This window comes from Durio zibethinus, chromosome 8, assembly GCF_047325235.1.
Source record: "Durio zibethinus cultivar Kanyao isolate XHJ-2024 chromosome 8, ASM4732523v1, whole genome shotgun sequence".
Lineage (NCBI taxonomy): Eukaryota > Viridiplantae > Streptophyta > Magnoliopsida > Malvales > Malvaceae > Durio > Durio zibethinus.
The window spans coordinates 29,547,334-29,562,015 of NC_143169.1; the positions used below are offsets into that span (position 1 = coordinate 29,547,334).

Sequence of the window (14,682 nt, forward strand, 5' to 3'; positions counted from 1 at the left end):
ATAAAACATAGATCTTAACGACTTGAGATTAATAATTGTTTAAATAGTCATAACTATTTGAACTGGTTCGATAAACATATTTATTTTTTAAATCTCTTACTTATTAATTTTTAAAATATTAATAAATTAATGTTATTTTATTTCGAATAAGCTTGTGTGATAAAAAGCAATTGTTTTATGACAAAACAAAAAGTTATAACAATTTGAAATAGATAATCATTAAAATGGCTATAATTATTTTAACTAATTCAATAAACTGATTTCTTTTTTAAGTTTCTTACTTATCATTTTAGTAAGTATTAATAAATTAGTATTATTTTAATCCATCTAAGCTTGTATTAATTGAAACAAATGTTTTATGAGAAATCAAAAAGTTATAACGATTTTAAATTAACAATTGTTCAAATAGTAATAACTATTCGAACTTGTTCTGTAAATAGATTTATTTTTTTAAATCTATTTCTCATTAATTTTTTGAATGTGAATAAATTAGTATTAATTTATTTTGAATAAGCTTGTATGAATTGAAACAATTGTTTTATGACTAAATAAAAGATTAGAACGATTTCAAATAGATAATTGTTCTAATAATCTTAGCCATTTGAACTGATTCAGTAAATAAATTTATTTTTTAAATCTCTTACTTATTAATTTTTGAAATATTATTAAATTAGCATTATTTTAATCAGAATAAGGTTGTATGAATAAAACAATTATTTTACGATAAAAGAAAAAGGTCATAACGATTTGGAATAGATAATCTTTCATATAGTCTTAACAATTTGAACTGGTTCGACAATTATATTTATTTTTTTAATTTTCCTGGTTATTATGTTTTGGAATATTATTAAATTAGTATTATTTTATTCTAAATAAAATAGTTTGAATAGGACCAATTGTTTGATGACAAAACAAAAAGTTATAATGATTTGAAATAGATAATTATTCAAATAGTCAAAACTATTTGAAATGGCTTAGCAAACAGATTTACTTTTAAATCTCTTACTAATTAATTTTCTAAAATATTAATAACTTAGTATTATTTTATTTTGAACAAACTTATATTAAGAAAAAGTAATTGTTTTATGACAAAACAAAAGGTCATAACAATTTGAAATAAATAATTGTTCATATAGTTTAATTATTTGAACTAGTTCAGCAAATGGATTTATTTTTTAAATCTCTTAATTATTAATTTTTAGAATATTACTAAATTAGTATTATTTTTTTCCGAATAAGCTTATATAAACAAAAAATAATTGTTTTATGATAGAACAAAATGTTATAACAATTTGAAATAGAGAATTGTTTAAATAGTCATAACTATTTAAACTAGTTTGGTAAACATATTTTATTTTTTAAATCTCTTATTAATTCTTGAAATATTAGTAAATTAGTATTATTTTATTTTCAATAAGCTTCTATATTTAAAAGCAATTGTTTTATGAGAAAACAAAAGATAACAGCAATTTGAAATAGATAGTTGTTTAAATGGCCATAATTATTTAAATTGATTCAATAAACTTATTTATTTTTTAAATCTCTTACTTATTAACTTTTGAAATATTAATACAACTTTATTTTATTTTAGATAAGCTTTTATGAACTAAAACAATTGTTTATGACAAAACAAATGGTCATAACAATTTAAAATAGATAATTGTTGAACAGGTTTGATAAAAAGGTTTATTTTTTAAATCTCTTATTAATTTTTCTAATATTAATATATTAACATTATTTTATTCCAAACAAACTTATATGAATAAAAAAATTTGTTTTATGACAAAACCAAAGGTCATAAAGATTTCAAATTGATAATGTTCAAATAGTCATAATTATTAGAATTGGTTAGGTAAATACAATTATTTTTTTAAATCTCTTACTTATTAATTTTTGAAATATTAATAAATTCATTGTACTTTATTCTAAATAAGCTAGTATGAATTGAAAAAATTGTTTTACGACAAAAGAAAAGGTCATAATGATTTGAAATAGATAATTGTTCATATAAACTTAACTATTTAAACTGGTTCAGCAAACAAATTTAATTTTTAAATCTCTTAGTTATTAATTTTCATAATATTATTAGATTACTATTATTTTATTTCAAATAAGCTTGTATAAACATAAATAATTGTTTTATGACAGAACAAAAGGTTTATTTTTTTAAATAATTGATTTGAAGTATACAATTGTTCAAATAGTCATAACTATTTGAACTGGTTTGATAAACAAATTTATTTTTTAAATCTCTTATTAATTTTTGAAAGATTAATCAATTAGTATTATTTTATTTTGAACAACCTTGTATGATAAAAAAAATTCTTATATGACTAAACAAAAAGTAATAACAATTTGAAATAGATAATTGTTGAAATGGCCATATCTATTTGAGCTTGTTTGATGAACATTTTTTTTTAAATCTCTTGCTTATTAATTTTTTGAATTTTAATAAATTAGTATTTTTTTAGTGCGAATAAGCTTGTATGAACTAAAATAATTGTTTGTTGACTAAACAAAAGGTTAGAACGATTTGAAATAGATAATTGTTCTAATAGTTTTAATTATTTGAATTGGTTTGGCAAAACTCGTTTATTTTTTATTATTAAATTAGTATTATCTTAATATGAATAGGCTTATATGAAAAGAAACAATTGTTATATGACAAAATAAAGATCATAATGATTTGAGATATATAATTGTTCAAAAAGCCATAACTATTTGAACTAGTTCGATAAACAGATTTAGTTTTTAATACTTTTATTAATTTTCAAAATCTTAATGAATCGGTATTATTTTATTTTGAATAATTCTATATGAACAGAAACAATTGTTTTACAACAAAACAAAAGGTCATAACGATTTGGAATAGATAATTTTTCAAATGAACATGACTATTTGAATTTATTTGGTAAACATATTTATTTTTTAAGTCTCCTACCTATTAACTTTTAGAATATTAATAAATTAGTTTTATTTTATTACAAATAAATTTGTATGAATAGAAACAATTGTTTTATGACAAAATAAAAGATCAAAACTATATGAAATAAATAATTGTTCAAATAGTCATAACTATTTGAGCTTGTTCAATAAATAGATTCATATTTTAAATCTCTTACTCATTAATTTTTGGAATATTAATAAATTAGAATTATTTTATTTTGAATAAGCCTATATGAATTGATACAATTGTTTTATGATGAAACAAAATGTATGGCATTTGAAATAGATAATTATTCAAGTAGTTATAACTATTAGAACTTATTTGGTAAACATATTTATTTTTAAAATCTTTTACTTATTAATTGGCAAAATTTTAATAAATTAATATTAGTTTAATCCGAATAGGCTTGTATGAACAAAAACAATAGTTTTATGATAAAACAAAAAATCATAACGATTTGAAATAAATAATTGTTCAAATAGGCATAACTATTTAAACTTATTTGATAAACAAATTTATTTTTTAAATCTTTTACTAATTAGTTGTCGAAATATTAATAAATTTGTATTATTTTAATTGAAATAAGCTTGCATGAAAAGAAAAAATTATTTTGTGACAAAACAAAAGGTTATAGTGATTTGAAATAAATAATTGTTCAAAGAATCATAACTATTTGAACTTAATCGATAAACACTTTCAGTTTTTAAATCTCTTACTTATTAATTTTTGGAATATTAATAAATTAGATTTATGTTATTCCAAGTCAGCTTATACGAACAAAAACAATTATTTTGTAACAAACAAAAGGTTATAACACTTTGAAACAGATAATTGTTCAAACAGTTATAAATAATTGTTCAAATAGTTATAACTATTTGTATTGGTTAGGCCAACAGATTCATTTTTTAAATCCATTACTTGTTAATTTTTAGGATATTAACAAATTAGCATTACTTTATTTCAAATAAGATAGTATCAATAGAAAAAATTATTTTATGAAAAAACAAACAGTTATAATGATTTGAAATAAATAATTATTCAAATTGTTATAACTATTTGAACTGATTTGGTAAATAGATTTACTTTTTAAATATCTTATTAATTTTCAAAATATTAATAAATTAATATTATTTTATTTTGAACAAACTTATATGAGCAAAAACATTTGTTTTAAGACAAAACAAAAGGTCATAATGGTTTGAAATAGATAATTATTCATATAGCTTGAACTATTTGAATTGGTTTGGTAAAAAAATTTATTTTTTAAATCTCTTAGTTATTAATTTTCATAATATTATTATATTAGTATTATTGTATTCCGAATAAGCTTGTATGAACATAAATAATTATTTTATGACAAAACAAAAGGTTATAATGATTTGAAATATATAATTGTTCAAATAGTCATAACTATTTGAACTAGTTCTGTGAGCATATTTATTTTTTAAATCTCCTACTTATTAATTTTTGAAATATTAATAAATTAGCATTATTTTATTCGTAATAGGTTTGTATGATAAAAAAACAATTGTTTTATGACAAAACAAAAGATCATAAAGATTTGAAATAGATAATTGTTCAAATGGCAATAATTATTTGAACTGCTTCAATAAACTGATTTATTTTTTAAAATTTTAACTTCTCAGTTTTTGAAATATTAATAAAGTAATATTATTTTATTTTGGATAGGCTTTTATTAATTAAAACAAATGTTTTGTGATAAAACAAAATGTTATAACAATCTTAAATAGATCATTGTTCAAATAGTCATAACTATTTGAACTTGTTTGATAAACATATTTTATTTTTTTAAACTTCTTGCTTATTAATTTTTTGAATGTTAATACAAGAGTATTATTTTATTTCGAATAAGCATGTATGAACTGAAACAATTATTTTATGATTAAAAAAAAGGTTATAACGATTTGAAATAGATAATTGTTCTAATAGTCTTAATTATTTCAATTGGTTCAGTAAACACATTGATTTTTTAAATCTCTTACTTATTAATTTTTAAACTATTATTAGTTTAGCAATATTTTACTTTGAATAAGCTTGTATGAATAGAAACAATTTTTTTATGACAAAACAAAATTCCTAATAATTTGAGATAGATAATTGTTCAAATAGTCATAACTATTTGAACTAATTTTGTATACAAATTTAGTTTTTAAATCTCTTATTAATTTTTGAAATATTAATAAATTAGTATTATTTTATTTTGAATAATTTTGCATGAATAAAAACAATTGTTTTATGACAAAATAAAATGTCATAACAATTTCAAATAGATAATAGTTCAAATGGACATGAATGTTTAAATTTATTCGATAAATAGATTTATTTTTTAAATCTCCAAATTATTAATTTTTAAGACATTAATAAATTAGTATTATTTTATTTCAAATAAACTTGTATGAATAGAAACAATTATTTTATGACAAAACAAAAGATTATAATAATTTGAAATTAATAATTGTTTAAATAATCATAACTATTTGAACTCGCTCGGTAAATAAATTCATTTTTTAAATCTTTTACTTATTAATATTTTGAAAGTTTAATAAATTAGTATTTTTTTATTCCAAATAAGCTTTTATGAATAAAATCAATAGGTTTATGACAAAACAAAAAGTAATAACGATTTAAAATAGATTATTGTTAGCTCAAAGACTTGGAATAAACCAGGAGGGGGTGTGAATTGGTTTTAATAAAATTTTCAAAGATAATATTCAATAACTACAAATTATCAAAATAGATAAGCACAATAAATGAATATAAACAAGAGATAGGGTTAGAGAATTTAACACCAAGATTTATAGAGGTTCGATCCTTTCTTAGGCACATACGTCCTCTTCCTTAGCCTCTCTTGCTAAGAAATTCAATCCACTATTTGATGAAGATTACAACTAAGCTTTCACAAAGCTTACAAACACAACAACATACACTTTTAAGGGTTATCCTCCCCCTCAAGCTTACACACTCATAATACAAAAAATTGAGAAGTGTTTGGAAAACTTTAAGAACCTCACAAAGGTAGGTGTTTGCTAAGTTGAAGTACACAAATGTATAGATAAGAAAGTAAAGAAAAACATATATGAATTCTACACTTTTTCTTTTTTTACAGCTTTGAATGCTTGAGTAGATTGGTAAGTGAATAGCAATAAGTTTCTTTAGCTCTTGTTGCTCTTAGTCTGCAGTGGAATGCTTGATTTATAGTTAGGAAGAAGTTGAGAGCCATTGGATAGCATTTAGTGCTTCAAACCTATAGAAATTTTGGACAAAAAATAGTTATTGGGAGTTTTAGGCCTTCAGGGGATCGATCCCCTCCCTTAGGGGATCGATTGGTTCATGTTTGAGAAAGCCCAATTTTATGCCTATTTTGCCTTATCCGATCGATCCCTTGCTTGAGGGGATTGATCTATTCTTTGAGGTGATAGATCCCCTGTGTGGGGGGATCGATCCCTTTTTTAGGTTTCCACAATAAGGGGACATTCTGTTTGAACAATTGATCGATCCCTTTAAGAGGGGATCGATCTCTTGCCTTAGGTGATCGATCCCCTATGTGAGGGGATCGATCCTTTTTCTGGAAAATTGCATAAAGAAAGCATTCTGTATGAAAAAATGATCGATCCCTTAAATGAGGGGATCGATCCATTCTACTAACCAATCGATCCCTACAGGGAGGGGATCGATCAGTTTTTGCCAAATCTTGAGAACTTTTGGTTCTAGTTGAAAATAAGATCGACCCCTTTTGCTAGGGGATCGATCTGGTTATGGAAGGGATCGATCCCTTCTATCAAAACTTGCATAAATCATGTTTTGTTCTGAGAATTTGAGTTACTTTGGTTCTCAAATGAATTTTGGCAAGATAGAAGGGTGGAAAAATGTTCAATTTAAGCTTAGACAAGATTGAAACAAGTTTGGCAAATTTTTATTTTGTCAAATCAAAACTCTTAATCAATTCAAGGCCAACAATCTCCCTCTTTTTGATATAACAAAACCAAATGAAAATTTTGCATGAAAAATATTTTTCCTTTTGAAAAGAAGCTCCCCCTGTACTTATAAAAGGCAAACTCCCCCTGAATTTAAGCATAAGATTTAAGGCAACTAGACAAGAGTAATATCACCATAACCATCAATATATCTATCAATATGAAAGCATCATTATCAATATCAAAACATCATCAGATTTTCATACATCATCAAATTTTCATATCAATATTTCTCTCCCTTTTTGTCATAACAAAAATACTAAATGAAGCAAATCAAAATGAGGGAATAAGCAATTCAAGGCCACCTAAGGTCACTTCAAACATGAAACTACACAACAATGCCACAAGCCATAAGAGAATAAAAGATGAGTTGCATTAATATAAAGATCAAAGTTTACAAGCCATAATGCAAAGTTATATTTACAAAAAAAAATATGGGAAAACATAAGAGATGGCAGTAAGAAGGCTTCAGTTAAGTGGAGGTGGAGAATGAGAAGATGGAGGTGGAGGAGGAGAGTAATGCGAAGACTATCCCATGTGTTGAGGAGTAGACCTTTTATGCTCAATATTAGCTCGAGGATGCCAGACTTGTGCCACAAGGTCATTTTGAGTTTCTTTCATGGACTCTAATCTAGTGCTCATGTGCCAACCACCGAGTGCAGGCTGTTAATTTGAAGTAAGAGCATCTCTAGGGCATATTGAGTGTCAAAAGGTGTGCTAGGGGTTCTCCTTGAGGTGTAGGCATATCAACAAGGTCTTGCTTTTCCTCTTCCTCTTGTGCAACACCAATATCCCCCTTTTTAACCCATTGGCCAGCTAGAGTTTCAACATACCCCATACTATGCAATGTGGGAGGCCCAAGAATACTAAATGGGTCATTGATGCGCATCTCTCTGTCGCCTCTAGTGTTTACTTCCAAATGTCTCAAAAGATTGCTTATAGCATACCCATATACCAGAGTAATATCTCTATTCTAGACAATCCTCATCATGTCACTAAAAATGAAGTGCATCAAATTTGGTTTTGTTCATGCTTGATCTTGTACATCCACCAATAATCTTGTTTCCTAATGGTGGAGTATTGGGTCCCAAAAAGGGCTAACATATGGGTTACAATAAGGTGTAACAACCAATCATGCATGGGTAACCTGGAGGCTTGTGTGGGAGCAACCTATAAATTATGATTCCTAAAGATATCTTGAACTAGTTGCACTATATCACATCTATGATTTGTCTCCCTTTCATCAGCTAACGTAAAGGCCTCAGCTAGCACTTGTTTTGTAACTAAGATTTCCTTCCCCATTGTATATATTCTGAACCTATCAAGGTAATGCCTATTTGTTCCTTTAATTTGAACATAGCTAGCATTACTATAGAATACTCTTACTAGATTCTCAAATAAGCGACTCTCCATACACAAGTAAGGCATCCATCCAAAAGACTCAAAAGTATGCAAATAGGGAAACTTTATGGATTGAAGTAAGTCTAGTGAGATTACCCTTCCAGGCTTTACTTCTCGGTGAGCAAAGTGTGTCTCATACTACTCCTTGGTGTTGGGATTGTTGAAATTTTGGTTGAAAGAAGGCTTCATGGTGGAGCTTGAAGCCTCTCTTGGAGGGTTTCATCATTCATCCATGACTTTGGTTCTGGGTGCCATGAGAGATGAGTTTGATAAGTAAAAAACGATGGGTAGCGAGTTTACAAGAGAGATTTGTAAAAGAAAGAGTCAATTTTGAGTGGGAATATCTAGGGTGTAGAGAGAATGAGTTAGCAAAGAAGATGAATAGGAGAGGAAAGATGAAAAAGGTTAGCCAAATAGGTGAGGACCTGAATTTATTATACCTAAAATTTACGAACCGATCGATCGGGTGAAGTGGGGGATCGATCGATTTTGAGCTTTTGCATGGAACCGATCGATTGGGTCTGAAGGGGATCGATCGATTTTGCACCTTTCCAAGTCATTTTGGCTACTGGTTGAATACTCGATTGATCCTGTCAAATAGGGGATCGATTGGTTCTTCCTGGGTTCAACAAAATTGGCTACTGCCTTTACACCTGATCGATCTTGTCCTAAAGGGAATTGATTAGTTCCTTATGTTTTCCCTTTACTTTGGCTACGGGGTGAAGAACCAATCAATCCATTCCAAAGGGGATCGATTGCTTTTTGCTGTAGCATGTTGAAAACCATGCAATATGATCATTCAAACAAGCATTTTACAATCATGCACAAACCAAAGAAAAGTCTAGAAAAACATATATTTAATCAATCAAAAGTGCACCATACATCATAACATTAAGAATTTCACTTCAAGGAGCATTCATCATGCCAAGTACACCTCTAATTGCATAAAATCTATCCTTATCAAAAGGTTTTGTGAAGATATCAACTAGTTGATGCAAGGTGTCAACTTATTCAAGTACAATGTCACCTTTTTGAACATGATCTCTAATAAAATGATGCCTAATTTCAATATGTTTGGTTCTAGAGTGTTGAATTGGATTTTTAGTCAAGTTGATGGCACTAGTATTGTCACATTTAATGGGAATATGATCCATGGTTACTCCAAAATCCTTCAATTATTGCTTAATCCACAAAACCTAGGCACAACAACTTTCAGCCGCTATATATTCAGCTTCGGTTATAGATTGAGCAACACTATTTTGTTTCTTGAAAAACCATGATATGAGCATATTTCCAAATAATTGACAAGTACCAGAAGTGTTTTTTCTATCAATTTTGCAATCACCAAAATTTTTATCAGAATAGGCATATAAAGCAAAGGAAGAGCCTTTTGGATACCATAATCCTAAATTTGGGGTGTCTTTAAGGTATCTAAAAATCTTTTTGACAGTAGACAAATGTGTTTTTCTAGGAGATGATTGAAATCTAGCACATAGACATACACTAAACATAATATCAGGTCTACTAGTAGTAAGATATAGCAATGAACCAATCATAGACCTATATAGTTTAGAGTAAACACATTTACCTCCTTCATCTTTGTCAAGTTTTGTTGAGGTGCTCATTGGTATCAAACAAGGCTTTGATTCTCCCAATTTAAACCTTATGAGCAAATCCTTAATGTATTTGGCTTGATTAATGAAGGTGCCATCTTTTGTTTGCTTTACTTGTAGTCCCAAGAAGAATATGAGTTCTCCCATCATGCTTATTTCAAATTCACCTTGCATAATCTTAGCAAATTTTCACAAAGAATTTCATTAGTAGCACCAAATATAATATCATCAACATAAATTTGCACTATGAGAATGTCCTTACCTTTTGTTTTAATAAAAATTTTAGTGTCAACCTTCCCTCTATTAAAACCATTTTCAAGCAAAAAAATTGACAATCTTTCTTACCAAGCTCTAGGAGCTTGTTTTAAACCATATAATGCTTTTGTCAATTTATGAACATGATTTGGAAATTTTGAATTTTCAAAACCGAGAGGTTGCTCTACATACACTTCTTCATTTATAAAACCATTAAGAAATGCACTCTTGACATCCATTTGAAAAAGCTTAAAATTTTTAAAACATGCAAATGCAAGCAACATCCTTATGGCTTCTAACCTTGCTTCTGGGGCATATGTTTCATCATAATCTATTCCTTCCTCTTGGCTATACCCTTGAGCTACCAATCTAGGTTTGTTTCTAATGATATTCCCATCCTCATCCATTTTGTTTTTAAAGACCCACTTGGTGCCTATGGTAGGATGGTCACTAGACCTAGGTACAAGATTTCATACATGGCTTCTTTCAAATTGGTTCAATTCTTTTTGCATGGCCAAAATCCAATGATCATCTCCTAATGCTTCATCTATATTTTTAGGTTCAATATGGGATAGGAAAGTAACATAATTACACACATTAAAAGAAGATCTAGTTCTTACCCCTTGAGTTGGATTATCAATGATTTCACTATCTTTGACATACCTCATTTCTCTAGAATGATTTAGCTCTCTCTATGTGTTGTGGCTCCTCTAGAAACTCATCTTTTTCCTTTTGATTTTTCTCCTTAATGTCATGAGGTGCATCATTGATCCATTCTTGAAGTATACCTACATCAGCATCATTAAGAAGCACCTTTCTTGGAGATGGGTTAGATTCATCAAGAATAACATGTATAGACTCTTCCACCACTAATGTTCTTTTATTGAAAACTCTATAAGCTTTTGAATTCAAAGAATATCCTAGGAAAATTCCTTCATCACTTTTTGCATCAAAATTTCCAAGATCATCTTTTCCATTGTTCAAAATAAAACATTTGCAAGCAAAAGGATGAAATAACTTATGTTAGGCCTTTTTCCTTTAAAAAGTTCATAGGGGGTTTTCTTCAAAATTGACCTAATCATAGCTCTATTTATAATATAGCAAGAAGTATTTATGGCTTTTGCCTAAAAATATCTAAGTAGTTTGTTTTCATAAAGCATGGTTTTAGCCATTTCTTCTAAAGTTCTATTTCTCCTTTCTACTACTCCATTTTGTTGAGGAGTTCTAGGAGCATAAAAATTATGGCTAATACCATTTTCTCTACAAAATATATTAAAGCCTAGATTTTCAAATTCCTTTCCATGATCACTTCTAATACTAGTAATTGAATAACCCTTTTCATTTTGTATTTGTTTGCTAAAAGTGATGAATTTTTCCAAAGCCTTATTCTTTGAATGCAAAAAGAGAACCCATGTGAATCTAGTGAAATCATCAACAATAACAAACCCATATTGTTTTCCACCAAGACTCGTTGTTCTAGTAGGGCCAAAAAGATCAATACACAATAGTCGAAGAGGTCTAGTAGTTAAAATGCAATTCTTAGGTTTGAAAGAAATTCTTCTATGTTTTCTTTTAGCACATGCATCACAAACCTTGTCATTTTCATATTTCAACTTTGGCAAACCAACAACCAAATTATTTTGAGAAAGTTTTGAAATTACATGCATACTTGCATGTCCAAGCCTTCTATGCCAAATCCAACTCTCATTTTCTTTTTGAGCCATAAAATAAACATTTTTAGAGGATAGGTCATCTAGATGCACTACATAAATGTTTCCTTAATGGTGTCCAACAAAAACAAGCTTGTTAGTTTTGATATCAATTACTTGACAGCAAATGGATTCAAACACAACCCTAAATCCTTTATCACATATTGACTAATGCTAAGTAAATTATGCTTGAGACCTTTCACAAGTAAAACAGTTTCAATAGAGGTAGAGGCATTGTTACCAATGGAGCCAATCCCTTCAATTTGGCCTTTTGAGTTGTCACTAAATGTAACATCTCCTCCACTTTTCGCTTTCAAGTCCTTAAAGAGAGTTTTGTCTCTGATCATGTGTTTTAAACATCCGCTATCAAGGTACCATTGAATGTTCTTGCTTGAATTTTCTTTGTAGCAATGCTCATCCACCTACAAAAACACAATTAAATTTTTATTTTTGGGTACCCAAATTTTCTTAGGTCCTTGAAAATTAGTACTAACAATTTTTGTGCCTTTTGGAATCCACTTCATTTTAGTAGCCTCATCTTGAGATGTACTAACTCCTTTTGGAATCCACACTCTCTTAATGAGCTCACCTCTATAAGTGACTTTCTTCAAGGAACAATATTGTATGGAATGACCCAATTTATGACAATGTGCACACATGCTAGATGAATCATTTGGCTTAACAAGAAAATTCTTCAAGTGAGTCTCTTTGTTGTCACCATTATAACCTAGTCCATCTTTATCAAAGAAAGCTCTTTGTGTTTCTAGCATGTCATTAAGCTTTTGATGACCCATATAAAATCTAGAAAATGAATTATGCAGATTTTCATTTTTCTTAGTCAAGTCATTGACATTTACCTTCAAGAACTCAACTTCCTTTTCTAAGTCTTCTTTTGCATTAGTTAATGACTCATTTTTTAGTTTCAATTTACTGATCATTTTCTTATATTTCATGCTCATGTTCTCAAATTCTATAGCTAATTCATCATAGGCATCTTGTAGTTCATCAAATGAGTATGAATTTGAATCACATGGATTAGAGGTTACCTTGGGCTCATCAAGAGCCATGAGACATAGGTTGGCTACTTCCCCCTCATTTGATTCATTATCGAAAAAGTTGCTATCACTCCATGTTGCTACCATAGCTTTCTTCTTTGGCTTGGTCATGTTTTACTTTTTCCATAAAGGACAATCAAGTTTAATGTGACCCGATTTGTTGCATTCATAGTAAATAATTTGATCCATTTCTTTTCTACTTGATTTTCTTTTAATCATCTCCCTTTGTGGTCTTCTCCTACTTGGGAACTTGTTTATTCTCATGAACTTCTTGAATCACTTTGCAAACATGGCCATCTCTTCATCATCATCATCCTCCCCTTGAATAAAATTTTCTTCATCCTCTTGAAAGGTAGATTTGAGAGCAATGCCACCTTTCTTGACTGGTTCTTATCCCCTTTTTATCTTCATTTCATAAGTGAGGAGAGAGCCCATTAGTTCATCCAAAGAAAGTGTATGAGGATCTTTAGACTCTTCAATGGCTGTCACTTTGGCTTCCCAACTCTTTGGTAGACTATTAAGAATTTTCTTCATCATCTCCATATTTGAATATGTCTTTTCAAGAGCCTTTAAACCATTAATGATGTCGGTGAAATGGTTTGACATCTCACTAATGGTTTCATCAGGTTTTATCTTAAACAGCTTATAATCATGAGTAAGCATGCCTATTTTTGTCTCTTTCACTTGGTTTGTACCTTCATGGGTGACAGCCAACTTATCATAAATTTCTTTTGCATTTTCACACAACGAGACTCTATTATACTCACTTGGTCCCAATGTATAAAAGAGTGTGTGCATTGCTTTGGCATTGAGTTGAGCCATCTTCATGTCATTGACATTCCATTCACTCTCTAATTTTATCACCTCTTTACCATCCACCATCTTTATTAAAATTTGAGAACCATTTACAATGACCCTCCAGACTCTATAATCATTTGCTTGAATGAACAGCCTCATCCTAATCTTCCAGTAGGAGTAGTTATCATCAGCAAAGAGAGAAGGTCTAATAATTGAATGCCCTTCACTTCCAAAAATGTTGCAACTGTTTCATTTGTCATAGGACACACCTCTTATTGGTAGGTATAGTTGTTATAGCTTGAGGATGGTTTTTCCACATTGATTACCATATTTCTTTGAGCCATTTTCAGGATCACTCTTAGGCTGTTAAACCTACAAAAAGAATACTAGCTTTGATACCAATTGTTAGGTCAAAGACTTGGAATAAACCAACTGGGGGTGAATTGGTTTTAATAAAATTTTCAAAGATAATATTCAATAACCACAAATTATCAAAATAGATAAGCACAATAAATGAATATAAATAAGAGACAGGGTTAGAGAATTTAACACTAAGATTTATAAAAGTTCGGCCTTTTCTTAGGCACCTACGTCCTCTCCCTTAGCCTCTCTTACTAAGGAGTTCAATCCACTATTTGATGAAGATTACAACTAAGCTTTCATAAAGCTTTACAAACTCAACAACATACATTTTTAAGGGTTATCCTCCCCTTTAAGCTTACACACTCACAACACAAAAAATTTAGAAGTGTTTAGCAAACTTTAAGAACCTCACAAAGGCTAGTTGTTTGCTAAGTTAAAGTACACAAACGTATAGATAAGAAAGTAAAGAAAAACTGATACGAATTCTGCACTTTTTCTCTTTTTACAGCTTTGAATACTTCAGCAGATTGGTAGGTGAATAGCAAT

At 28.7% G+C, this 14,682-nt stretch overlaps 1 protein-coding gene across 1 annotated transcript; it reads right to left on the reverse strand.

Annotated features, from left to right (window-relative positions):
- Nucleotides 1-13,365: 13,365 nt before the first annotated feature.
- Nucleotides 13,366-13,857, reverse strand: LOC149517914 (uncharacterized). The gene has a single exon (XM_089765106.1). The coding sequence runs from the start codon at nucleotides 13,855-13,857 to the stop codon at nucleotides 13,366-13,368; it is 492 nt and encodes a 163-aa protein (XP_089621232.1).
- Nucleotides 13,858-14,682: the final 825 nt, after the last annotated feature.